Below are 24,626 nucleotides of genomic sequence, written 5' to 3'. Positions count from 1 at the left end.
GGCACAGAGATCAAATGACTTATAAATACTATAGCTAAGTCTCTTCCCCCTAGAATATTCAAAGAGAGGCAGTATGTTTACACTTTCCTGGGATTGCTTAATTGGCTTTTGAAGCTCTTTAAGTGGGGGTTCACAATCTGTGAATGTAGGCTAAGCATGTGTATGTAACATTATCCTCAAAGCCCACGAGTTATTTTGGGGTTCTATCATGACTTTTTAAAGATAGGTATATATAGTCTTCTTTGGTATTATTTTTACAAGCAACGGAAACTCAAATTACAAGAGTTAACATAATCTACTGACCTTTTGGATGATGGAAATGATAGTCCTAATTTTTAAGAATTACTGCTTTAAAGGTTCCTAACATAGAAGGCAATTCTAGTAATTTAACCTGTAATCTTTGTGTGTGGTAAAGCTTGATCTCTCAATCGATCTGAGAAAATGTGTCTCTTTGGGTTTACAGTGTGATTGTGAAAACCAAAACTCCATCTTTGGTTCCCGAGTTCGGGTGTAGGATAAACTACAACTCCCAAGATTCCTTGGAAAGAACCTTCCGGCCCTTCTACCCTCTCCATCCATACCCTGGATTTTCGATCTGGAAAAATATGGTACTTTGCGATCTCGCAAAAGGATTTCCATCTTGTTTTACTCCACTGCAACGCACTGTTTTCATGTTGGCCCGCTGCAACGTATACTCAAAGAACTACTGCAGAGAAATTTCGAGACGGGGAGGAGGCGGAAACAGGTGCTAACCCGGAAGAAGCAGTGGTCCGAGGTGTTTCCTGAAGGCTTTGGCTGTCACGGACGGGTTCGGCGTCTGTAAGGAAACATAAACCTGCTTTTTCCCCTTCTGTTTCTTAGGTAGTTAAAATTCTTTTTGTGCTCCGAAGAGGGTATCTTGCTTTATCCCTTTGTCCCTTCCCCCTCACGTTGCCTCCTTCTGCAGATGCTCCACACGTGCGGCTCGCCTGCGTTGTACTTCTGCAGATACACCCACGGCAATGACTTTTCTAAAATATCAGAATAGTACTGCCCCTGTGATGGGTGATGCAAAGTTCTTGGCATCACCCAGATAAAGATAACATTGGGGGAAAGAGGCTTTGTTTCTAAACGTTCATGACCTTGAAAATCACTCATTCTATCACTTCATGAGATGGAACTTTCAGCTGGAAGTATTGCAGCAAAAATCTGTTTTCCTTTTGTTCTGTCTTCTTCCAAATGGAGACACTTCCTCTGATGTGTTTGTGTCTTTACGTACAGACACATAGAAACTTCTGCCAGGGGAGAGTTACCTTGTGTGGCTGCCAAGCCCGGGTGTTTTCTTGCACAGCTCAATTCCAAATGTGATTCAGTATGTTCAGTCTGAAAACTGGATAGTCTAGAGATCATTCTGAGAGACTTCCTAAGCGATAATACTCAGAAGATTTAAAGATTTACTGAACTCCTATGTGAACATATCTGTTAATATATTAGGCATGATGGAGACAGTAAAGGTTTAGTCTAATAAGATTTGACCCTTGTTTCAACTTTGAACCATAGGATTTTAGAGGCAAGGTATTTTCCTAAAACGGCTAATGTTCCCTTTCTCAATAAAATTTTTGTGGACTTTTATTAGTTCTTGATTATTCTGTTGAAAGGGAAGAGAACAGGTAATTATTGCACATAGCCAATACTGCCTAACCTGTAATTTATAAAATTAACTTCTTTTATTATTAGAAGGTAACATGTCTTATCTGTGTAGAAGCTTTGAGAAAGTAGGAAAAAAATGTGAGTTAGGCAAAAGGTATCCATAATTCTACGTTTTATTAACATTTGGTTTTAAAAACCACATAAGCCAGATATTGTAGAAAGTTTTGAAAATACATTAGAGATTATACTGTTCTGTATTGTGTTTTCACATACTATAATTATCATCACTGTTGCTTTTTCATATGACTTCCTTTTTGAGTTTGTTACTATTTGAAGTTTTCTTCCTTTGGGATTTTTGAGCTAAAAGGGAAGCACCTTGTAAAAGTGACTGCAGAATTGAAAAATAGAAGCACTGAGCCTACAATAGCAGGTTGGGACTGGGCCAGGAATTTTGCTTTTTGGGTTGTTGAGTTTGAGACTGTGTTCCAAGAGAGTTGATGCAGTGAACTAAATAAGATTTAGAGTTGATTTTCTCAGGTATATTTATTGTATTTCAGATGCTGAGATGAATCATCACCTGTATATTTGGCTTTTTAGAAATCCATCTTTTACTGGTTCTCTGCAGCGTCACATCCATCTTTATGCTCATCAGTTAAAACACAAACATCTTCATATAAGGCTGCACATTTTTAAGCAAAACAGAAGTCATATTCTCCATCCTCTGTTAAATAAGAGTTGGTCCAGGAGATACTGTCATAAAGACACCCGAATGCTTTGGAAATACAAAGCACTGCAGAAATACATGGAGGACCTCAATAAGGAATACCAAACACTTGATAAGTGTTTACATCGTGTCTCTGTAACTGATGGGAACCGAAAGTCCTTGAACCGAAGACATGCCGAATTAGCACCCCTTGCAGCCATATACCAAGAAATTCTGGAGGCCCAACAAGCTATTGAAGAATTAGAGTCAATGTGTAAAAGTAAGTACAAGAAAAAAATGTTTAAGTACAGGGTTGTTTTTCTAAGTTAAAGTTTTATTGGATTGAGTATTTTTAAAAGCCTTTAAGAAGTAAGTTGAATATGTGGAAAAGATGGGATTTGTTCAATAAAGTCTTATATGTTCCAAACTTTACATTTTCCTGCTTTCTGATAGTGGTACTCTTGTAAGTCTTCTAAGTAAGTTTAGCGAAGTTTTTTTATTGGAAAGATTTACAGAGAAAAGACACAGAAATATCTTCCATCCACTGGTTCACTCCCCAAGTGGCTGTAACGTCCAGAGCTGAGCCAGTCTGAAGCCAGGAGCTTCTTCCAGGTCACCCATGTGGGTGCAGGGTCCCAAGGCTTTGGGCCATCCTTCACTGCTTTCCCAGGCCACAAGCAGGGAGCTTGATGGGAAGTGGAGCAGCTGGACATGAACCAGTAGCTATATGGGATCCTGATGCATGGGCTAGGATCTTGATGCATGGGCTACTACGCCGGGCCCTAATGAAGATTTTTTTTATTTTCTTACTGTATAATGTCACTCAAATTTGTAATTAATTTTGAGAAGTTTGCTTGGCACATAATTGGCGCTTCCAAATGCTTTCTTCTTAAATTCACATAACCTCTTTGAGCCATAGGATCATTATCATCTGTAAGATTAACAAATTGTAGTTCTCTTTTTTTTAAGATTTGTTTATTTGGAACACAGAACAACAGAGAGTTGGTGGAAAGAAAGAGAGGGAGAGGAAGAGAGAGGAAGAGAGATAATAGATATCCTCCATCCACTGGGTTACTACCCAAATCACTACAACATCCAGGTCTGAACCAGGCTGAAGCCAACAGCCAGGACTTCACTCTGGTCTCCCACAAGGGAGACAGGGGCCCAACACTTGAGCCATCCGCTGCCGTAGCAGGAGCATTAGCAGGGAGTTGGAACAGGAATAGAGCATCAACTCTAACGGCATCATAAGCTTCAGCTTTACCTGCTGCCCTGCAAGGACGTTGGAATAAATAATTTCTGAAGACTATAGCTCTACAGTTTTGCTTTTCTCTGGTAATACAGGTACATTTGTACTACATCTTTGTGTCAGGCACTAAACCAAATACTTTGAAAATATTTCATTTGAATGATCATTGGCTGAACCCTTTTGAAATCTGATTAGTCACTGCTTTCCATAATTCTGAACATTGAAATTACAGGCTTTGGGGGATAAAGTCATACAGTTATCATAAATACAGGGGAATTTCAAAAAGTTCCTGGAAAAACTGAATTAAATGTTAAATTTATTTTGTTGCAAAAAAAATCTTTGTAATCCACACACTATCTTTTGTTATATATATTGTCCATGATTGCTCAGAAGGTTCCTCCTGTGCGTGGGGTGGGTTGTCTTCCCAACTGAAATAAAACATTGCAAGGAACACTGAGATAGCTTTTCTGTAATTTAAAAACTTTACTGTTCTTCTTTTTAGGTCTAAATACACATGATGAAAAGCAGTTACAATCACTTGCATTGGAAGAAAGACAAGCCATTGAGGAAAAAATCAGCATGTTATACTCTGAGGTATATTTTAGGTAGACTGATTTAAATAGTGTTAAAATACAGCTGTTCTTGCTAGGCTAACTTCACTGCTTTCTAAACACTGGCTTATTAAGTGTTTCTTGTGTCATTTCAGAGTGGAGTCTGTTATCTGCTAATGTGCAAGACAAGAGAACACATGCTAGTAAAGACATTAATTGCTTAATTGATTGTGGAGAATAGTCAACATTTTTTAAATGTTGGAAGGGTTAGGGTAGGTGGGTTCATAATCCTTAATTAGTGATTGAAAACTGACACTGGGTAGAATGGGATGAAACCTGTGGTGTAGAAATAGTTGGTTAACCCAGATCTTTAGTTAGGACTAGTAACAGTCTTGGCCAACTGAGTCTCTCAAGGCTCATGAACATTTCCTCCTGGACGTGTAAGTAGAATATTGTGGTCTGTCTGCCTTCCAGTTCAGAGGCTGGTTTCTCCGCAGATGGTGCAGAGCCCAGTGCTAGTAGATATTTTCCTCTGTGCTTTGTGCTATCTTCCTGCCTTTAGTTGTCTTACCCTTGGTATCTAGGAAATGGACTATCTGAGGGTTTTGGTGGCTGAAGAAGAGGTATCAGTTGTTATTTTTTTTTTAATGAATTTAATCAGTGAGTCCAAGGCAGAAGATATCTGACCCTTAGTCTAATATTCTCTCCCACAGACCATATCATTTCTAGCAGTGATGAAGTATTTCAGAAATTGGCAATAGGGAGAGCCATGACCGAAACGTACTTTGAGTTTTATTTGAAAGACTTTTCTTTCCAAGAGGAAAGTCGATTGCTTCATTAGGAGCCTTTTTTTTTTCTTTGGGTCATGGTTGAAAAACGATTTGGAATTTTCAACAGTCTTTTAAAATGAGTGGCTCTGCTGAACGAGCATGGGATGACCTGTTGTCTACTTTGATTTATAGCAGGGGAGATTATCATCACATATTAAAGTTCATTTTCTCCAAATGAGGTCTTTTAAAGCTAGGCTTCGATGAAAGAAGCCACTGTGCAAAACTAATTATAAGAGGCAAAAACTCTAGACTTTGATCTAAACTTCTGCATTTTAGAAAATTAAGGTATTTGAGGGGAAAAAGATAATTAGGATATTCTGATAGTGTTATGGACAATATTCTGAAAAGTAGCCTCATTGTTAACATGAATTGAGTACCTGGTTTAGGTCTAATCAGATGTATTTATTGTAGCATTTTAGGAAGAACTTTATTAGGAGTCTACGATTTTGTTCGTTACTAATTTTTAAAAATGTTTTAAAGGCTTTTCTCTAAGTTCAGATGATAATAGCACACTGAAGAAAATGTATACTCAAAAGTTGATTTTTTTTTTCTTTTCTAGCTCTTCCAGAATCTAGTTCCAAAGGAGAAATATGACAAAAATGATGTTATTTTGGAAGTGACATCTGGAAGAACTACTGGAGGTCAATAAAATAATGTTATTATAAATGAAGTAGAAAATACTTTTTACTTGGTATGATATCACTGTGACTTTAAAAGTCCATTTAATGTGTTTAACTTCAGAAGTAGTTATTGCTTATTTTCTAAGAGGCTTGGATCTGGGTATAGCTGTCTTAGAAATTTGTGCTGACTGAATATTTTTTGTACTTTCTTTCAGGTGATATCTGCCAACAGTTTACCCGAGAAATATTTGACATGTACCAGAATTATTCACGTTATAAACACTGGAAATTTGAACTTCTAAATTATACACCAGCAGAATATGGTAGGCATATTTGAGGACTCTGTTCATAGAAGATGCCAAAAATTCTTTTACCTCTCATTTTCAGTAGAACCATATTGTCTAACTTGTAAATTTTATTTATTTGTTTCTTTAAAGACTTTGAGAGATAGGCATCCTCCATCCACTTCCTTAATACCATGCAACAACTGGGGCTTAATCACTTTGAAGCCAAACTCAACCCAGGGTTGGTACTCAATGCTAGGGACCTATCTCCTTGAGCCATCATTTGCTGCCTAGGGTGCACATTAGCAGGAAACTGAATCAAAAGGAAAGCTGAGACTTAAACCCAGGCACTCCAGTGTAGAATCCAATTGTTTTAACCAATGCATTAAATGCCTACCCAGAGTCCCTCTTCATTTATCTATCTATCTATCTATCTATCTATCTATCTATCTATCTATCTATCTATCTTGAGGTACTAAGGCAGAGCTCCCATTGACTGGTTCAATCCTCAGTTGCCTGGGACAACCAAGGATGGATTAATCCAAAGTTGGGAGCCAGGAACTCAACCCAGGTCTTGCATATAGATCACAGAAGCCCAGTTACTTGAGATATCACCACTGCCTGCCAGAGTCTGCAGGAGCAGAAAGCTGGAGGCAAGAGCAGTAGTTGGGTACTGAACTGAGGTACTATGTTATGGGACATAGACTTGTAAACTGGCATCATAAACACTAGGCTAAACACCTGCTCTATTGTCCGGTTTAAAAAACATTTGATCTATATCTGCCAAACACTGTGACTACTTACCTTGCTTTGAAAAGTACTGTATTGTAAAGATATATTAAGTTTTTACACGGAAAGAATTTTAGAGATGTGGCTGGCATTGTAGCATAGTTGGTGAAAGTCACTATTGGCGGGGCTGTAATCCCATATGGATACCCTTCTCCCTTTCTGACTATTCCACTTTTGATCCAGCTCCCTGCTGAAGTGCCTGGGAGAGTATTAGAAGATGGCCCAGGTGCTGAGCCCCTGCACCCACATGGGTGACCCAGATAAAGCTCCTGGCTCCTGGCCCATCCTTGGACTTTAGGCATTTGGGGAATGAATCAGCAAATGCAAGACCTCTTTTTCTCATTTTCTCTCTTCTCCCTTCTCCCTCTGTAACTGCCTTTCAAATAAACAAAATCAATTTTTTCCATAAATTTTATATAATTTATATGATATAATCAGATATTAAAAATTATACTGAGTGCCTAATGATGTTGAAGAACCTAGATGTTTTCTGCCTTTTGTGATTCTGCCTTAATGGCTTGGCTGGGGGCTGTGTGAACTCCAGGCCTGATGGTCTATGTGACACCGACACCCGGCAGGACACCTGGCAGGTCACGTAGGCAGACCACTCCTCGGGAAGGACGTACCTGGTGTTTGATAAGATTCACCACCCTATAGCTCATCAATTTGTACTTTTTGAAAATTGCTTGCTTCAAACCCACCAATAGAAGCCTGCTAAATCATGACTATATAATTAATAGCCTAAAATATATAAGAACGCTGGGCTGTTCAACTGAGGAGGGGGGCGTGGCTCGGGGCTCACTCTCTCTTTCTCTTTTTCCTTCCCTGCTGATCCTGCAACAGCCTCGGCTGCAGCGGCCCTCCCCCTCCAGCCCTTCTCGGCTGGGGAAGTGGCTGGGAGACCTAGGCTAACCTGAATAAACCACCTTCATGCCTTAGCACCAACTTTAGACTTGATGATTTGCAAAATCCAGCACAACAATGTGTTGGATTCTTACAGGAAAGCAGAAAAAGCTAATCCACTTGTGCTTCTTTTCAGGAAACCTGTAATTGATAAATATGTATATAGCATAAAACTAACAGTACAGATCTTTAAACCTTTAAATAACCAAGTATGTTAATTTAGAACACCTGCAGTAATTCTCATTTTTGTCCATTCTTTTGGTTCTTCTGAAAAACTTTTGTCTGCTTGACTAGACAGGAATGCACCATAGTAGAAAGCTCATCACAACTGCAAGTGGGGAATGAGGAGTAATGTAAGGTAAACAACAGAGAAATGGAAGCCAGAATTGAGCACAAGTAAGAGGTAGTTGGTGCAGATTGTAAGTACAGCCTGTGCTCGGGAAGAGGGAGTGCCAGTGCGGGCAAAGGGAAGGGACGACATCCCCAGCAGTGCGGTGCTGGGAAGTAACCCGGGGGTTCACGTACCCACGGCACACTGGGAGCATGGGATGTGACAGCTGAAATGGGCTTAAGGGAGTACTTCTTAAGGGCCTTGAATGTTGAACATGTTTGGTTGAGAGGGCATAGGGAACTGTTGAAGATTTTATGAATTTGAATACTATCTGCTAGAAGACATTTTTAGGAAGATTATTTTGACATCGGTATGAAGGATGGATGAGAGTCTTGATGTAAGAGAGACTGCAAAGAGGTTGTTAGAACAATCTACACACGACTAAGAATTGGGAGGAGTCCCACTCTATAACTCTGAATTTCAAATATATATATATATATATATATATATATATATATTTTAAAAAAAGAATTGGGAGTGGAGATACATGTGAAAAAAAAATCTCCAAAGAATGAATGGGCAATGTCTGATTGTCTGATAGTGGATAAAAAAGTGCTATTGCTTGCTCAAGTGTGTCTTACATAAATATCCTCACCACTCTGATAAATAGATATCACTTATCTTATTTTACAGATCAGGATCTCAGCTCAGAGAGTAAGTGATTAATCTATGGTCCCAAAATAAGTAATAGCAATACTGGGGTTAAATTTAAGTCTGGCTAATGCGGAGCAGGGTCCCAAGGATTTGGTCCGTTTTCTAGTGTTTTCCTGGCCTACAAGCAAGGGAGCTGGATGGGAAGTGGAGCAGCCGGACATGAACCAGCACCCACGTGGGATTGTGGCAGTGAGGACTTTAGACACTAGGCTACCGTGCCGGTCCCAAATAAATATTTTTTAATAAAAGAAGAATCAAAGAACCAATAGTTTGATTGGAGTTTAATAATAGGTTCCATCCTTGGTTTGTAATAATTAGGAGACTTTCAGAGATAATGGCTCACTAGCAAAGTAAGATAAAGATATTTTTAAAAAGTTAAAAAAGTTTTTTTATATTTATTTTATTTATGGGCCTGCACAATAATGGCTCAATGGATAAACCCTCACCTTGCAAGCACTGTATAATATCACACTAGGCAATCAAATATTAGACAAGGGAAAGTGTTTCCCTATAGTTGTATTTTAAAAGATAATTAAAAAATTATAACCTGTGGGCCCAGCGCTGTAGCCTAGCTACTAAAATCTTTGCCTTGGACATGTTGGGATCCCATATGGGTGCCAGTTCTAATCCCAGTGACCCTGTTTCCCATCCATCTCCTTGCTTATGGCCTGGGTAAGCAGTGGAGGATGGCCCAAAGCCTTGGGACCCTGTACCCACCCATGTGGGAGACCTGGAAGAGGCTCCAGACTTCTGGCTCTGGATCAGCATGACTCTGGGGAGTTCTCATTAGGGAGTGAATCAGAGGACAGAGGATCTTCCTCTCTTTCTCCTCCTCTCTGCATATCTGCCTTTCCAATAAAAATAAAATAAATTTTTAAAAAATTATAGGCCTAGGTTATCACTGTTTTCTAACCCCCGTGATACATTAAGCATCAAAGGCTATCAATACTACAAAAAAGAGAGCCATCCAGACATTTTGTGCCTCCTATAATCTTACCCAGAGGCCAAAGCTGATATCCAAACCAGATTATAGCCAATGCAGAAGGTATCAGGACAGGTGGAATTACCCTGAGAACATTCAATCCAGCAAAACCAAATCGTTGGGAGCCCACGTTCCTCAACAGATGATAATGTTTAGAAAATGAATAGTGCACACGGGGCTTAAGACCTATCTGAAAGACCTATCAAAATGTTTCATAGGGGAAGACCAAACAATAGTACCTCGGGCTGCACATTTAGGTAATGAAATTATAATAAGGAAAGGAATAAAGGCATAATGATTATTCCAGAGGGGAGGGAAGAATTATGCCTGGAAAGGGCATTATGGGAGGGATTGTGGAGTTCTTGACAAAGTTCTTTTTGTTGATCTAAGTTGTGGTTACTAAGTCATACATTTGATTCTTACCATTTTCTCTATATGTTTGTCATTTGAAAAGTTTTTTTAAGCAGTTATCTGAGAAGACAACCTAGGCATTAATAATTCTTAGTGTTAATCATTCTGCTCCACAGTGAAGTAAAAGAGAACTTTCAACAAATTCTTAAACTTGGAAGAACCTATAGAATTACTCAATGTTATAAAATTGTTGTTTTGAGCATTCTTGTATATATGATCTAAGTTTGCATGGAGTAGTTCAGTGCAGAAAAGGACCTGCTTTTTTGTCCTGGTTATAAAGGTAAAACTTGTGCATCATAGGAAATTTAGAAACAAATTTACAAAAAGCATAGAAAACAAATGTTATAAAATCTGTTATTCTGGGGCAGGTGCTGTGGCGCATGGTTAAGCCACTGTCTGTAGCCATAGCATCCCAAATGAGTGCCAGTTCAGATCTAGCTGCTTCATTTCCAATCCAGTTTCCTGCTAATGTATCCACTGCTCCCCTGAATCCACAAAGGAGACTTGGATAAAGATCATGGTGCCTGGCTTTGGTCCAGCCTTGGCTGTTGTAGCCATTTGGGAAGTGAATGAGCAGATGGAAGCTCTCTCCCTGTCCCTCCCTCCTTGCCTCTCTCCTTCTTTTTCTCTGTAGCTCTTTTGAATAATAAAACCTTTTTTTGTAATTTTTTTTTTCATTTTTATTGGAAAGGCAAATTTACAGCGAGAAGGAGAGACAGAGAGAAAGATCTTGCATCTGCTGGTTCACTCCCCAAATGGCCGCAGCGGCTAGAGCTGAGCTGGTCCAAAGCCAGGATCCCAGAGCTACTTCTGGGTCTTTCCCGTGGATGCGGGTGCCAAGGCTTTGGGCCATCTTCTACTGCTTTCACAGGCCAGGAGCTGAATGGGAGGTAGAGCAGCTGGGACATGGACCAGTAACTGTATGAGATCTACGTGGTTGCAAGGTAAGGAGTTAGCCACTAGGATACTGCACCATGCCAATAAATAGATCTTTAAAAAAATCGTTCTATTGCACAAAGATAACCAGAACTAGTATTTGTTATGTTTTGTTTAATACATTGTTACATTAATAATTGGAAAATGTAGTCAGACTTTAGGTTAGAATAACTTAGGGTTCTGATCCCTCTTGAAGTAGAATTCATTAATATTTTTGGATGTTGTTTTTTCTAGGTGGACTACATCATGCAGCTGCCCGAATTTCTGGTAACAATGTCTATAAGCATTTGAAGTATGAAGGTGGCATTCACCGAGTTCAGCGCATCCCTGAGGTGGGCTTGTCATCGAGGATGCAGCGTATTCACACTGGGACAATGTCCGTCATTGTCCTCCCTCAACCAGATGAGGTAACTTCCCTGGGAGCCCTGGGGAGCTCACTCTGTGTAAATGTGTGTTCTGCTAAGAAGCCATTACTCCCAGAAATTTTTTTTTTCTCTGAATGGTTATAGATTGGATTTTATCATCTCTAATGGGAAATCTTTAATTCCAGGTAAAGTTGCTCCTCTTATACCTAATGAAGGCTTTTTGATTTATTTTGTTTTGTTTCAAATAAAAGTCACCTTTTTATTTTTAAATTTCAGAAGTAGAATTTAAGGAACTTTTTTTTAAAAAACACCTTGTTTGCGTTTTTTTTAAAGATTTATTTATTTTTATTGGAAAGTCAGATATACAGAGAAGAGGAGAGACAGAGAGGAAGATCTTCCCTCAGATGATTCACTCCCAAGTGACCGCAATGCCGGTGCTGCACTGATCCAAAGCCAGGAGCCAGGAACTTCCTCCAGGTCTCCCACGTGGGTGCAGGATCCCAAGGCCTTAGGCTGTCCTCGACTGCTTTCCCAGGCCACAAGCAGGGAGCTGGATGGGAAGTGGAGCTGCCAGGATTAGAATCGGCACCCATATGGGATCCTGGCGCATTCAAGGCAAGGACCTTAACCAGTATGCTATCACGCCGGGCCCATTGTCTGTGTTTTATTCTAAGTAAAACTAATGAATTCCAGATATTTTAAATTAGTGATGTAATCTCTGTATGAGATTTCTATCTTGAATATAGCCACACTGCCTGTTTGTTTTCTCTAAGAGAATACATAAAGTTGAAAAAAAAACACAATGAAAACTTTTAAAGCCATTACCTGGGGTCAACAGCTGCTTTGCATTTGTGTGATTCCTATATATGTATGTAGCTAAATCTTCAAATGGACTATAAAGGATGCAGCAGATACCATAAGACTTTTCCCCTCAAATCATCCACATCACCTAAGATTATGGACTTTCTCCTAGATAAGCATAAGAACACTATCCATGAAAGTTAATCATAACTGCCTAATATCTAGATCATTCTGTGGATTCTCTGATCACTCTACAAGTATTTTCATAGATAATCTTTTTAGGCATACTTCAATCAAATTTCACAGGTTGCATTTATCTGCCATAATGCTTTTAAGTATGAAACAGTCTCCCCTCAATTATTTTTTATGACACTGATGCTTTGAAATCTTCCACCTTCAGGATTACTCTGATGTTTTGCTCATAGTACTTCTGAACTTGTTCCTTTACTCTCTCTATTATATTGAAAGTTGTATCATAATATTCCATTCCATTATGGTTACACATTTCAAGCAAGAATATGTTCTAGGTATAGTCACAGACGAGTCACATCTTATCAGAAGGCATCAAAGTCAGATTATCCCACCTTTACAGAGCTTTAGTTTGATCATTTAGTTAAGATAGATGGTCACCATATAAATAGCTCCATTGTAAAGTATATTTTTGCCTTTGTAATTACTAAGTGGTTTCTAGGGCACATACACCTATGCTGAAACACCTCACATTCAGGTTTTAATTGTCCAAAAATTCATTGATATTCTGTTGCCTTCCCTCCCGTACCTCCCAGTTGCTCCTTCCTTTCTCTTTTACTTGATCTCATTTCATTGTAAACTAATGATTCAACTTTTATGCTATGCCTTTTGTTCTAGGTAGATGTCAAAGTGGATGCCAAAGATTTGCGAATAGATACATTCCGAGCCAAAGGAGCAGGAGGACAGCATGTTAATACAACAGATAGTGCTGTCAGACTCGTCCACTTACCCACAGGTAAACAAGGCCCTTCATTTTATACTTTCTACAGACATAGAGAACTCTCATTGTCTGGTTTATTCCCCAGTTGCCTGCAGTGGCAGTGAGTGGGCCAGATCATAGGGAAGCACCAAGAATTCAATCCAGGTTTCCTGGGCGAGAAAGACCCTCCATTTGAGCCTTCGCAAATGCTGCATCCTGGGATAAGCATTAACAGGAATCTGGAACCAAGAGCCACTTGGGGAGTGAGGAACTGGATGAAAGATCTTTCTCTCTGTTTCTCCTTCTGTCCATAAATCTGTTTTTCCAATAGATAAATAAATAATAAATGAATAAATAAATAAATAATCTTTAAAAAATAATAATTCTGAAGTCTTTAACATTTCTGTTTTGGGATTGCAAAAAAGTTTTTTTTTTTACTTTTTCACTTTTAAAAATATTTATTTATTTATTTTTTTTAAAGATTTATTTTATTTTATTGGAAAGGCGGATATACAGAGAGGAGAGACAGAGAGGAAGATCTTCTGTCCGATGATTCACTCCCCAAGTGAGCGCAACGGGCCGATGCTATGCCGATCCAAAGCCAGGAGCCTCTTCCGGGTCTCCCACGCGGGTGCAGGTTCCCAAAGCTTTGGGCTGTCCTCGACTGCTTTCCCGGGCCACAGGCAGGGAGCAGGATGGGAAGCAGGGCCGCCGGGACTAGAACCAGCACCCATATGGGATCCCGGGCATGCAAGGCGAGGACCTTAAGCACTGCGCCATCGCGTCAGGCCCTAAAATTATTTTTAAAGGATTCATTTATATTTTATTTGAAAGGCAGATTTTATGGAAAGAAAGAGAAAGAAGGCCTTTGATTCACTAGTTCACTCCCCAAATGGCCACACATGAACTAATCTGAAGCTGGGAGCCAGGAGCTTCTTCTGGATCTTCCACATGGGAGAAGGGTCCTTAGGACTTGGGCTGTCCTCCACTGCTTTTCCAGGCCATAAGCAAAGAGCTGGAGCAGCTGGGACATGAACTGGTACCATATGGGATGCTGGCACCGTGGTGTAGAAGATTAGCCTGAGGTGTCACCACCATAGCCCATGAGCTGCCAGTAGTTTGAAGCTAAGTCTGCTAGCCTAAGCCAGTAGATGGGAACAGCGCAGGTGCTTTGGCAAAAAATTCATATAGGTTAGCTGGCAAGAACAGGAATTTGGAGAAAAGCTCATGAACATGTGGCCATCTTTAAAGAAAATTTTCCATATTTTCTTAGGTGGTAGAAAAAGAGTCCTAGATGCAAGAGAGCTCCAGGCAGATGGCTGGGAGATGGAGGGAATTTGAGAGCCCCTGTCCAGCTCCATGGCTACAATAAAGCAGAGAAGTACGTTTACCTTTGACCACTACCAAAAAGACAAAGATAACAAATGCTGGTCAGGAGGTGAAGAAAAAGAATTCATTCACTGTTGGTAGGAATGTAAATTCATACCACCGTTAGGAAGACACCATGGAGATTTTCCAAGAAATTACAAGCAAAATTATCATGTGATGCTGTCCCATTCCTGGGTATGTAGCCAAAGAAATGAAGTCACTTGTCAAAAAAAGATCTGTACTTCTGTGATTATTGCAGTACTATTCCTAATCACCAAGGAGAGTAGAGGTGATGGAGGATGGGAAGATTGATCAATGGGTTCTGAGAGTCAGTTACATTAAGACAGAAAAAATACATTCTGATATTGTAGAGTGACTCTAGATGTAGATGATGATAACTTTGTATTTTAAGAAAGCTAGAAGAAAGGATTTTGATTTTTTTTTTTTTTACCATGAATCGATGATGTGTTTGAGGAGATGGGTCTATTTATACCAGTTGAAACCTTACATAATATATTCATGTATTGAAGTATCACATGGTCTCCTTAAATATGCATCATTTTCCCGTCAGTTAAAATGCAAACTGGGAGGAAGAGCCAGAGTTTAGGAAATGAAAATGCAGGCTTTGTATCTTCTATCCAAAATGTCTATGACCAGGAGTATTCAGATTTTTGAGTTTTCAGATTTAGTAGTATTTGTATTAGACTCTGCTTGCCAAGAAGCTCTCACCTAAAAATCTGAAGGGCTTCAGAACTCAAGGGTTGTATCAGTACACACAGTTCAGGATTTGGGTTTTTCAGATTAAGGCTGCTCATCCATCTGCTGCTCTGTCTTCTCCAGCAGAATCCAAGCAGCACTCTGCGGCTGTTACCACTGAAACCCAGGTGCACGTTCTGACCCGTGCCAGATCTGAAAGGTTTTCATCTTTTGTCAGCCTTTCTTGGTTGGCTTTTCCTTTCTAATGTTCCTCAGGTCTATCTTAATTTGGCATGTGGAGAAGAGTTCACCTCTGATCCTTGCTATTTTTCAGGATTAGTAGTAGAATGCCAACAAGAACGATCACAGATAAAAAATAAAGAAATAGCTCTGCGTGTGTTGAGAGCACGGCTCTTCCAGCAGATTATTGAGAAAGACAGATGTCAACAACAAAGTGCTAGGAAACTGCAGGTAAGATTAATTTCCTGTAACCATTTAATAACTAAACAAAAGTTATTACTTTATATAGAAAATGTAATGTTTGTTCATACTTAAATTGAAATGTTTCAGCTGGTATAGTGGAGTAATAAGCTAAGCTTCTGCCTGCAATGTTGGCATCCCTTAGGGGTACCAGTTTCCCTTCAGCGTTTATGTCATAACTGAAAATAAAGTCAATAGTTGTTTAGAAGTTGAGGTTTTCACAATTTTTTAAAATTTAAAAACCTGCACCATTCTTATAAAAATTTATTTTACTTATTTATCTTTAAAGAATTCTTTATTTTTATTGGAAAGTCAAATTTACAGAGAGAAGGAGAGACAGATCTTTCATCTGCTGGTTCACTCCCCATGTGGTCGCATTGGCTGGAGCTGAACCAATCCAAAGTCAGGAGCTAAGAGCTTCTTCTGGGTTTCCCATGCAGGTGCAGGGTCCCAAGGCATTTGGGCCATCCTCCACTGCTTTCTCAGGCCACAAGCAGGGAGCTAGATGGAAGTGGAGCAGCTGGAACATGAAATGGTACCCCTATGAGATCCCACAATATGCAAAGTAAGGAATTAGCCACTGAGCAATCAAGCAGGGCCACAAAATGTTACATATTGGAAAGCATACTGTGGGGACAGGGAGGCGAAAGACAAAGAAAAAGAGAAGTTTTTGCCTTGCTGCCCTACATTTGAGTTTAGGTACCTAGGCAGAACCATAGGTGCCTGAGCCATTACCTGCTGCCTGCCAGGATATGTTAGCAGTAAGCTAGAATTGGAAGCAGAGCCAGGACACGAAGGATGCTTGTGTGCTGAGCAGAGTCTTGACACCTGAACTAAATGTCTGTCCCATTCCCCATCTCTTTTTTTATTATGACTCTGTGGGGACAAATTTAATGATGGTGCAAATAAATAAATAAAGTCATACACAGCACCTGGGGATGATGATTGCTACTGCTGGAATCAGAGGATGGGGAGAAGGGAGATTTATTTTCCATTATGTGCTCTTTAAGATGGGAAGATGATTAATTGTTTTGATGATGTATTTGTTGGGGCTAACATTGTAGAGCAGCAAGTGAAGCCACTGTCTGCAACGCTAGCATCACATACTGTAGCACTGGTTTGCAACCTGGCTTCTCTGCTTGCATGTGGCTCCCTTTAACTGTGCCTGCAAGGACAGCAGAAGATGGCCTATGTGCTTGGGCCTCTTCCAGACATGTGGGAGACCCAGATGGAGTTCCAGGCTTCTGGCTTCAGCCTGGTCCAGACCCAGCCCTCCAACCATTTGGGGGTAAACTAATAGATGGAGGATTTCTCTCTCTGTTGTTCTGCCTTTGCAATACATAAAATGAAAGAAGAAGAAAGAGATAGAGATCCTCCATCTGCTGGTTTGCTCCCCAAATAGCTGAAATAACGAGGCTAAGCCAGGCCAAGCCAGGAGCCTGAAACTCCATCCTGTTCTCCTGTGAAGTTCTGCTTCTCACTTTGCAGAGACGACTTAGAAAATACTTAATTGTTAAAAGACAAAATTCATCTTTCAGGTGTATTTTCCATTGTAATGAAATTTTCAGGTTAAATTATGAATGGTTTTTGCTGTGGTGCAGGTGGGAACAAGAGCACAGTCAGAGAGAATTCGGACATACAATTTCACCCATGACAGAGTCACTGACCACAGGATATCCTATGAAGTTCGTGATATTAAGGTAATATTTACTAAATTTGCTGAAATTATTCTTCAGATATACACCATACACAATACTGGTCTCTGTGCGCACTCTGTGAGCGGGAATTATAAACATGATGTGCACCAAGGGCCATCTCAGATTCAAGAGTACCTCAGTGTGTAAATTCATTAGATTCAGGTGTTACAGTTAAGCAGCTGTGAAAAAGACCCTGTGAAGACTGAATGAACACCAGCTACCTAAATCCTGTCTATCCAGGACTTTTTGATAGTACATTAATAATGAGGCAAAGAAAAATTTCCCTTTTGCTGCCAATGGAGGGGGAAGTGAACTTGATAGACTTGGTTCTCTTGGTTTGAGAAGCAAACTGTTTCCAGTGTATTTATAAATTTCACGTCGATTATGCCACTTCCTCTGTCCATGTAGCAGCAGCTAAGGCTTTCTTGTGTGGACATGGAGGAGCTGTGTAGAGAAGGGGAAAGTATTTGCTAATTTCCTTCTCCTCAGGAAATGCAGTCTTAGCCAAATGTGTTTGGCCATATTTCTCTAATTGCACCATATTCTTTCAGTTGTTTTTCTAGTCATGATGACAGTTTTTTTCCCTGAGACAGCCACATTTTTATGGTCTGTAGCATCCTTTATTATTTTTTTCTTTTTTTTCTTTTTTAGACTCTATTTATTTATTTAGGAAAGGCAGATTTATGGAGAGAAGGAGAGGAAGGAGAGAAAGATCTTCCATTTGCTGGTTCACTCCTCAGATGACCAGAGCTGAAGTGATTTAAAGTCAAACACATTCTCCTGGTCTCTGACACAGGTGTAGGGTCCCAAGGCATTGGGCCATCCTCCACTTCTTTCGCAGTGCATAAAGAGAGAACTAGATGGGAGGTGGAACAGCTGGGACACACATATGGGATGCTATTGCTTGCAGGTTGAGGATTAGGCAGTTAAGCTATTGCACTGGCCCTTAGCATCTTTTAAGTAGGCATGAAGGTGCATAGTATAGTAGTCTGTCATGAAACAGGCATGGCACCTGGCCTCCTTGGTTCTAAACATCTGATTTTTGCCTACATATATGTCATTGCTAAATTAGCATGCCTGACCCAGAAGTAATGAGGAAAATAATATCGGTGTATTTCAACAATCACTAACCAGAATTTAGAAAAGAAAGATATTTGGGGCCCGGCGCGGTGGCGCAAGTGGTTAAAGGTCCTCGCCTTGCACACCCGGGATCCCATATGGGCGCCGGTTCTAATCCCGGCAGCCCCGCTTCCCTTCCAGCTCCCTGCCTGTGGCCTGGGAAAGCAGTCGAGGACGGCCCAAAGCTTTGGGAACCTGCACCCGCGTGGGAGACCCGGAAGAGGCTCCTGGCTTTGGATCGGCATAGTATCTGCCCGTTGCGCTCACTTGGGGGAGTGAATCATCGGACGGAAGATCTTCCTCTCTGTCTCTCCTCTCTGTATATCCGCCTTTCCAATAAAAAATAATAAAAATAAATCTTAAAAATAAATAAATAAATAAATCTTTAAAAAAAAAGCGAGAAAAGAAAGATATGCTATTGAAAATAAATGATATAAAAACAACATGGAAAAATGTAACAAAACATGAAAATCTCTGTGAAGGAGGCAGGAACAGAAAAGGGAAAAATTTATCCCAGAGTGCAGTTTCAGTTTGATGGGAGGCATACACTTTAACCATGTACTGGGAAGAATGATGACATAAGAAATAATGCACTGTGTATTTCAAAATTGCTAAAGCTGGGCATTTAAATGTTATCATGACCCATAACAGATACATGAAATGTTGGACTTGTACTCCAGCATGATTTCATTATTCTCCATAGCAAAGCATACCTTGCACTGCATAGATATATACAGCCTCCAACTTACGGTGGTTTGACCTACAATGGTGCAAAAATACACCCCTATGGCAACTCGGTTTTTCCCTTTCAAACAATATTGAGCGAATTACATGAAATATTCAGCATTTTACCATAGAATAGTACAGGTATTAGATGATTTGACACAAGCATCGTCTGGTGTAAGTGTTTGAGCACAATTAAGGTAGGCTAAGCAAAACTCTGAAGTTTAGTAAATTAGGTGTATTAAATGCCTTTTATATTTACAATATTTCCAATTAGGGATGAGATTTTTGAAACATGAACACACTAAAATCTATGGTATATCTGTGTACAATAATTATTTGTCAATTAAACTAAATTTTTATAGTTAAATTCGTATGAAGGACAGTAAAGAGACTAGTAGACACAAAAATTTTAGAAATAAATTGTTTGAAACAATGATAAGAATCTCAACCCCAGAGTAACAGACAATGGATGGAATAAACAGAGTGGATGGAAAAGAAAGGAAATATCTTTGGGACATTTTGCTCAGATCTGCCTTATTCTAGAGCTTGCCCTTCTTTGTGCTCTACCCAGAAAATCCCTTTTGAAATGACTATGGTGTTACATGATCGTGATCTTTAGTGGATTTGTTTGGGGTGGATATCGGAATAAACCCCGTTATGGGTTCTTTCCCAGGATTGTTAAAAAAGGAGATTCTTTTAAACAGTATTTTTTAGTGGCTAAAAATGAATATGAAATACTTATAAAGCTAAGAAGCCACGTTTCTAACGCTGACAAGAAAACATTCTTCAGTGAGAGAAGATTGAGGCTAATAGAATGAGAAAAACAGAAAGTAAGAAATTGGCAGTTGGGCCTGACGGCGTGGCCTAGCAGCTAAAGTCCTCGCCTTGCATGTGCCAGGATCCTATATGGGTGCTGGTTCTAATCCTGGCAGCTCCACTTCCCATCCAGCTCCTTGCTTGTGGCCTTGGAAGGCAGTCAAGGAATACCCAAAGCCTTAGGAACCTGTACCTGTGTGGGAGACCTGGAAGAAGCTCCTGGGTCCTGGCTTCGGATTGGCTCAGCTCCAGCTGTTGCAGTCACTTGGGGAGTGTATCATTGGACAGAAGATCTTCCTCTCTGTCTCTCCTCCTCTCTGTATATCTGCCTTTTCAATAAAAATAAATAAATCTTTAAAAGAAGAAAAGAAGGAAGGAAGGAAGAAATGAAGAAGGGAAGGAAGAATGAAAGAAGGAAACAAGGAAAGAAATTAACTGGCAGGAAGAAGCCAAAAGACCTGGAGACCCACGCTCATGTATTTCTATGGTTCGGAGGTAGCAGCAGCCGGTACATTCCTGTGAGATCATTTGGCATTTTTCCAGAATTCTCCTTTTATTTTATTTGCATTTATCTAAAAGACTATCACATGATGTATCATTTCACAAATTCTGTTTCTCAAACTCTTTGTACAGATTTCTTAGTATGTCTTACTTCCTTATATTGCATTTACACTAGAAATTTCCCCTTGCCTTGGAATTCATTTATTTTAATTTTTAAAAAGATTTATTTATTTTTATGGAAAAACAGATATACAGAGAGGAAGATCTTCCATCTGATGATTCACTCCCCCCACGTGGCTGCAATGACCAGAGCTGTGCCAATCCATGCCAGGAGCCTGGAGCTTCTTCTGGGTCTCCTACGTGAGTGCAGAGTCCCAAGGCCTTGGGCCATCCTCCACTTCTTTCCCAGGCTACAAGCAGGGAGCTGGATGGGAAGTTGGGCCACCAGGATTTGAACTGGCACCCATATGGCATCCTGACGCATGCTAGGCCAGACTTCATTTACTTTTTAACTAAAAAAATTTTTTTTTGCCCTGGACTTTAAATCTATGTATTTCTGTGCCTATTTTCATACTTATTCTCTTTATTGAAACAGCAGCTTACTTGTGGAAATACTATTCTTTTTTAAATTGACTTTTTTTTCTTTAAATATTTACTTTTGAATTTATTTGAAAGATTTGGAGAAAGAGAGAAAAATCTTTCATCCACTAGTTCACTCCTCAAATGACTGTAACAACCAGGTCTGGGCCAGGCTAAACTTGGATTTCATGCAGGTTTCCCACATGGGTATTAGGGAAATACTTGGTCCATCTTCTACCATCCCAGGCATTTTAGCAGGAAGCAAGATCAAAAGCTGTGTAGCCAGGACTCAAAGCAGCACTCTAGTATAGGATGCTGGTGTCTTTACAATGCCAGGGTGTACTTACTTTATAAGCAATTTCCTCATATTCAAAATAAAATTATTCTTAATTTTAAGGTTACATCATAGTGTTTCTGTTATCTGTTTAGAGTTTTACTCTACTGGCATTTTTAGGAATACAAAGATATTAACACATATCTTTTCCTTTAGGGCTTATTTGAAGATGTAATGTGTACACTTAACCTTTCTCTACTTTAAGACTGTTCTTACATCAAAACTTTCAATGTCCCATGTTTCAATATCAAAATTAAAGTATTTCTATTAAGCCAGGGTCTGAAGTTGAATATTTCTAAAATATGAGAGTATGTGAATTCACTAATCCCAACCCCTCTGATCACATCTAGTACCAGAGGTCATTATTTTAGTAATTTTTCAGAGGAAAAATGTTTGGGAGACTGTAGGAGGTCTAATTGAAACAGTTGTTACCTATTGGAGTATTTGGAGGTAATTTGTAATTGCACATCTTTTTCTAAAGTTTACATTTTGAAAATTGTCAAACATATATAAATTTTAAAGACTAGTTCAGTGAATACTACATAACCTATACTGAAGTTTAACAATTGCTACCTTTTGCTATATTTAACTATTTTTTTCCGCCTGTACTTCCTTCTCTCTATATACATCTATGTTAATTATTGAGCCACTTGAAAAAATGAGTTGCAGATCTCAAGGAAGTTTTCCTAGGTATTCCACCAAAGATACTTTTTGATTACACAAGACTAATAGAATTTTAAATTACTGTACCTACAATGTATCAGAAAACTTGTAAATTAGTTACAGATTAAGGATCTTAATTCTAAAGAGATGGTACAAGAAAGATAAACTGGCTTAGTCCGAGGAGGCTCTGTCAGAGCCCGATTCTGAGAGATTGGTAACAAAACACCTGCCAGGTTGAGACATTTCAGTCAGCCCCTGGAAGCAGCATGGTGTGAGTGAGAAGGGTAGGATTGTCAGGTCCAGAATCAAAAACTTATAAGCTACAAAAGAGGGAAGAATTCACCAAGCTTATCTTGCTCAAAATCACCCGAGAACCTAGTATTATGTTCAGGTTGATTCATATTTCTTTCCTTTGTCGTATCCAGAGTTGCTGGAAAGCAAATCTCAGAAGTTCATTTTAAAACAAAATTTGAATTTAAACAATTTGAGAAGAGGTAACATTCTATTTGCTATAAAAAGCCAGAAAAAGTTGCAAATCCTCCCAACAACTGCTTATGATGCTGCAGAACATTAGAAATCCTTTATTGCTATTAAATAATGACTGTAAAGAAATAAAAGGAGTGGGCATTTGCTCTAGCACATAAGATACCAGGTGAACATGAGTGTCCTGACTTTGTAGACCTTTGGACAGCAGGTATGCCTGAAGTGATTGGCTCCCTGCAGCCCATGCAGGAGACTTGTTTAACTTCCCAATGCTAGCTTCAGCTTGGCCTGTCCCAGCCAACACAGGTATTTAGGGAGTAAAGCAGAAAAGAGGAGCTGTGTGTGTGTATGTCTATTTTTGTTTTTTCCTCTCTCAAATGATCTTTGAAAGGTCATAAACATATATTAAACATGTTCTTTCTTTATTTCTAATAACCAAGTTTCACAATAACTCTGTTTTTTTTACCAGGAATTTTTATGTGGTGAGAAATGCCTGGATCATCTAATTCAGAAACTGCTTCAATCAGCAGATGAAGAAGCCATTGTTGAAATTCTTAACCAAAGTCTTAAATCAGCCAAATAAATGCTAATTTATTATAAAACGAAATGGGTCTTTGTCAAGAAGCACATGAAAGCAGGGATATCTTAATGATTATTTGTAAGGTGCAGCTATAAATATATTGTGCAAGTATATTTTAATGAATCAGAATTACATGTCTTGGCCTAATTGCTTATCTTAGGGTTTCTGTAAAGAATTGTCCAAATCTTTAAGCGGAAAACAATCATGCATCATTGAATAGAGAAATATGTTGATCAATTCAAGCTCAGTAACTGTAAAAGAACTGTAGTGGAGTCTTAGAAATTACAGTTAGGAGACACAGATAACTGATTGTTTTCACATAAAGGAAAAGTAGAAGTTCCATAAAGAGGTAGTGTAGTAGAAATTCTTTTGTAAGAAACTTATGTTAAATATTATGAGAGAACATAAGCTAGAAGACCAATTAAATATAAGAATGCTGATACAGGCCCATTGCGATAGCCTAGTGGCTAAAGTCCTTGCCTTGCATGCGCCAGGATCCTATTTGGGCACTGGTTCATGTTCCAGCAACTCCACTTCCCATCCAGCTTCCTACTTGTGGCTTGGGAAGGCAGTCGAGGATAGCCTGAAGCCTTGGGACCCTGCATCCGAATGGGAGACCCAGAATAAGGTTCTGGCTCCTGGCTTCGGATTGGCTCAGCTCGGGCCATTGCAGTTACTTGGAGAGTGAATCAGCAGACAAAAGATCTTTCGTTCTATATCTGCTTCCCTCTGGAAAGATTTTTTAAAAATTTTTATTTTTACTGGAAAGTGGCCTCAAAGGCTAGAGCTGAGCTAATCAGAATCCAGAAGCTTTTTTGGGCCGTCCTCAACTGCTTTCCCAGGCCAAAAGCAGGGAGCTGGATGGGAAGTGGCACAGCTGGGGCATGAACCAGTGTCTATGTGGGGTCCTGGCCAGATGAGGATTAGCCACTAGGCTATTGCACCAGACCAAAGACCATGTTTCCTGTTAAGGAGTATGAGTATTTGCCCAGTTTAATGTTTGTTGACTGTCATTTAGGGCTTACTGGATACATTTAATTAATAACTCTTTTTTTTAAAGATTTATTTTTATTATTTTTTTCATTGGAAAGGCGGATATACAGAGAGGAGAGACAGAGAGGAAGATCTTCCATCCGATGATTCACTCCCCAAGTGAGCGCAACGGGCCGATACTATGCCGATCCGAAGCCAGGAGCCTCTTCCGGGTCTCCCACGCGGGTGCAGGTTCCCAAAGCCTTGGGCCGTCCTCGACTGCTTTCCCAGGCCACAAGCAGGGAGCTGGAAGGGAAGCGGGGCTGCCGGGATTAGAACCGGCGCCCATATGGGATCCCGGGTGTGCAAGGCGAGGACTTAACCACTTGCGCCACCGCGCCGGGCCCAATTAATAACTCTAATGTGGGCAACTACAACTTCAAGTCCTAAAGCAGGTGAAAACATGGAAAAACTGACTCATGCTACTTGACCTTCACAAGTAGAAAATTGTTAGAGACAGTGCCAACAATGGCTAGAACATGCCCCTGTTCCAGAGAAAATCCAA

General features: G+C 39.7%; 1 protein-coding gene across 4 annotated transcripts; it reads left to right on the top strand.

The window, feature by feature from the left end:
- The first annotated feature begins 588 nt into the window (after positions 1–588).
- Positions 589–23,217, top strand: MTRF1 (mitochondrial translation release factor 1). Of its 4 annotated transcripts, none has more exons than XM_040991340.1 (10): positions 589–861; positions 2,227–2,612; positions 4,084–4,175; positions 5,522–5,603; positions 5,798–5,905; positions 11,167–11,339; positions 12,966–13,083; positions 15,446–15,582; positions 17,193–17,291; positions 22,979–23,217. In XM_040991340.1, the coding sequence occupies exons 2-10, from the start codon at positions 2,399–2,401 to the stop codon at positions 23,090–23,092; spliced, it is 1,137 nt and encodes a 378-aa protein (XP_040847274.1). In that variant the 5' UTR covers positions 589–861; positions 2,227–2,398; the 3' UTR covers positions 23,093–23,217. The 4 variants fall into 4 exon arrangements, with proteins under 4 accessions (XP_040847274.1, XP_040847271.1, XP_040847272.1 ...); XM_040991337.1 differs by having other exon boundaries at positions 2,187–2,612; XM_040991338.1 differs by lacking the exon at positions 17,193–17,291 and having other exon boundaries at positions 2,187–2,612; positions 22,979–23,206.
- The last annotated feature ends 1,409 nt before the right edge of the window (positions 23,218–24,626 follow it).

Source organism: Ochotona curzoniae, unplaced genomic scaffold (genome assembly GCF_017591425.1).
Source record: "Ochotona curzoniae isolate NIBS_2020 unplaced genomic scaffold, NIBS_Ocur_1.0 contig_64, whole genome shotgun sequence".
NCBI lineage: Eukaryota > Metazoa > Chordata > Mammalia > Lagomorpha > Ochotonidae > Ochotona > Ochotona curzoniae.
Note: the sequence above shows the minus strand (reverse complement) of the source record. Positions and strands in the feature narration are given on the sequence as shown.

What these genes read in the sequence shown, in the direction of transcription:
- MTRF1 (XM_040991337.1), top strand. Translation starts at nt 2,195, where the DNA reads ATGAATCATCACCTGTATATTTGGCTTTTTAGAAATCCATCTTTTACT. An exon ending in TTATACACCAGCAGAATATG is followed by an intron (nt 5,906 to 11,166) that starts GTAGGCATATTT and finishes TGTTTTTTCTAG; the next exon opens with GTGGACTACATCATGCAGCT. An exon ending in ATGAAGTTCGTGATATTAAG is followed by an intron (nt 17,292 to 22,978) that starts GTAATATTTACT and finishes TTTTTTTACCAG; the next exon opens with GAATTTTTATGTGGTGAGAA.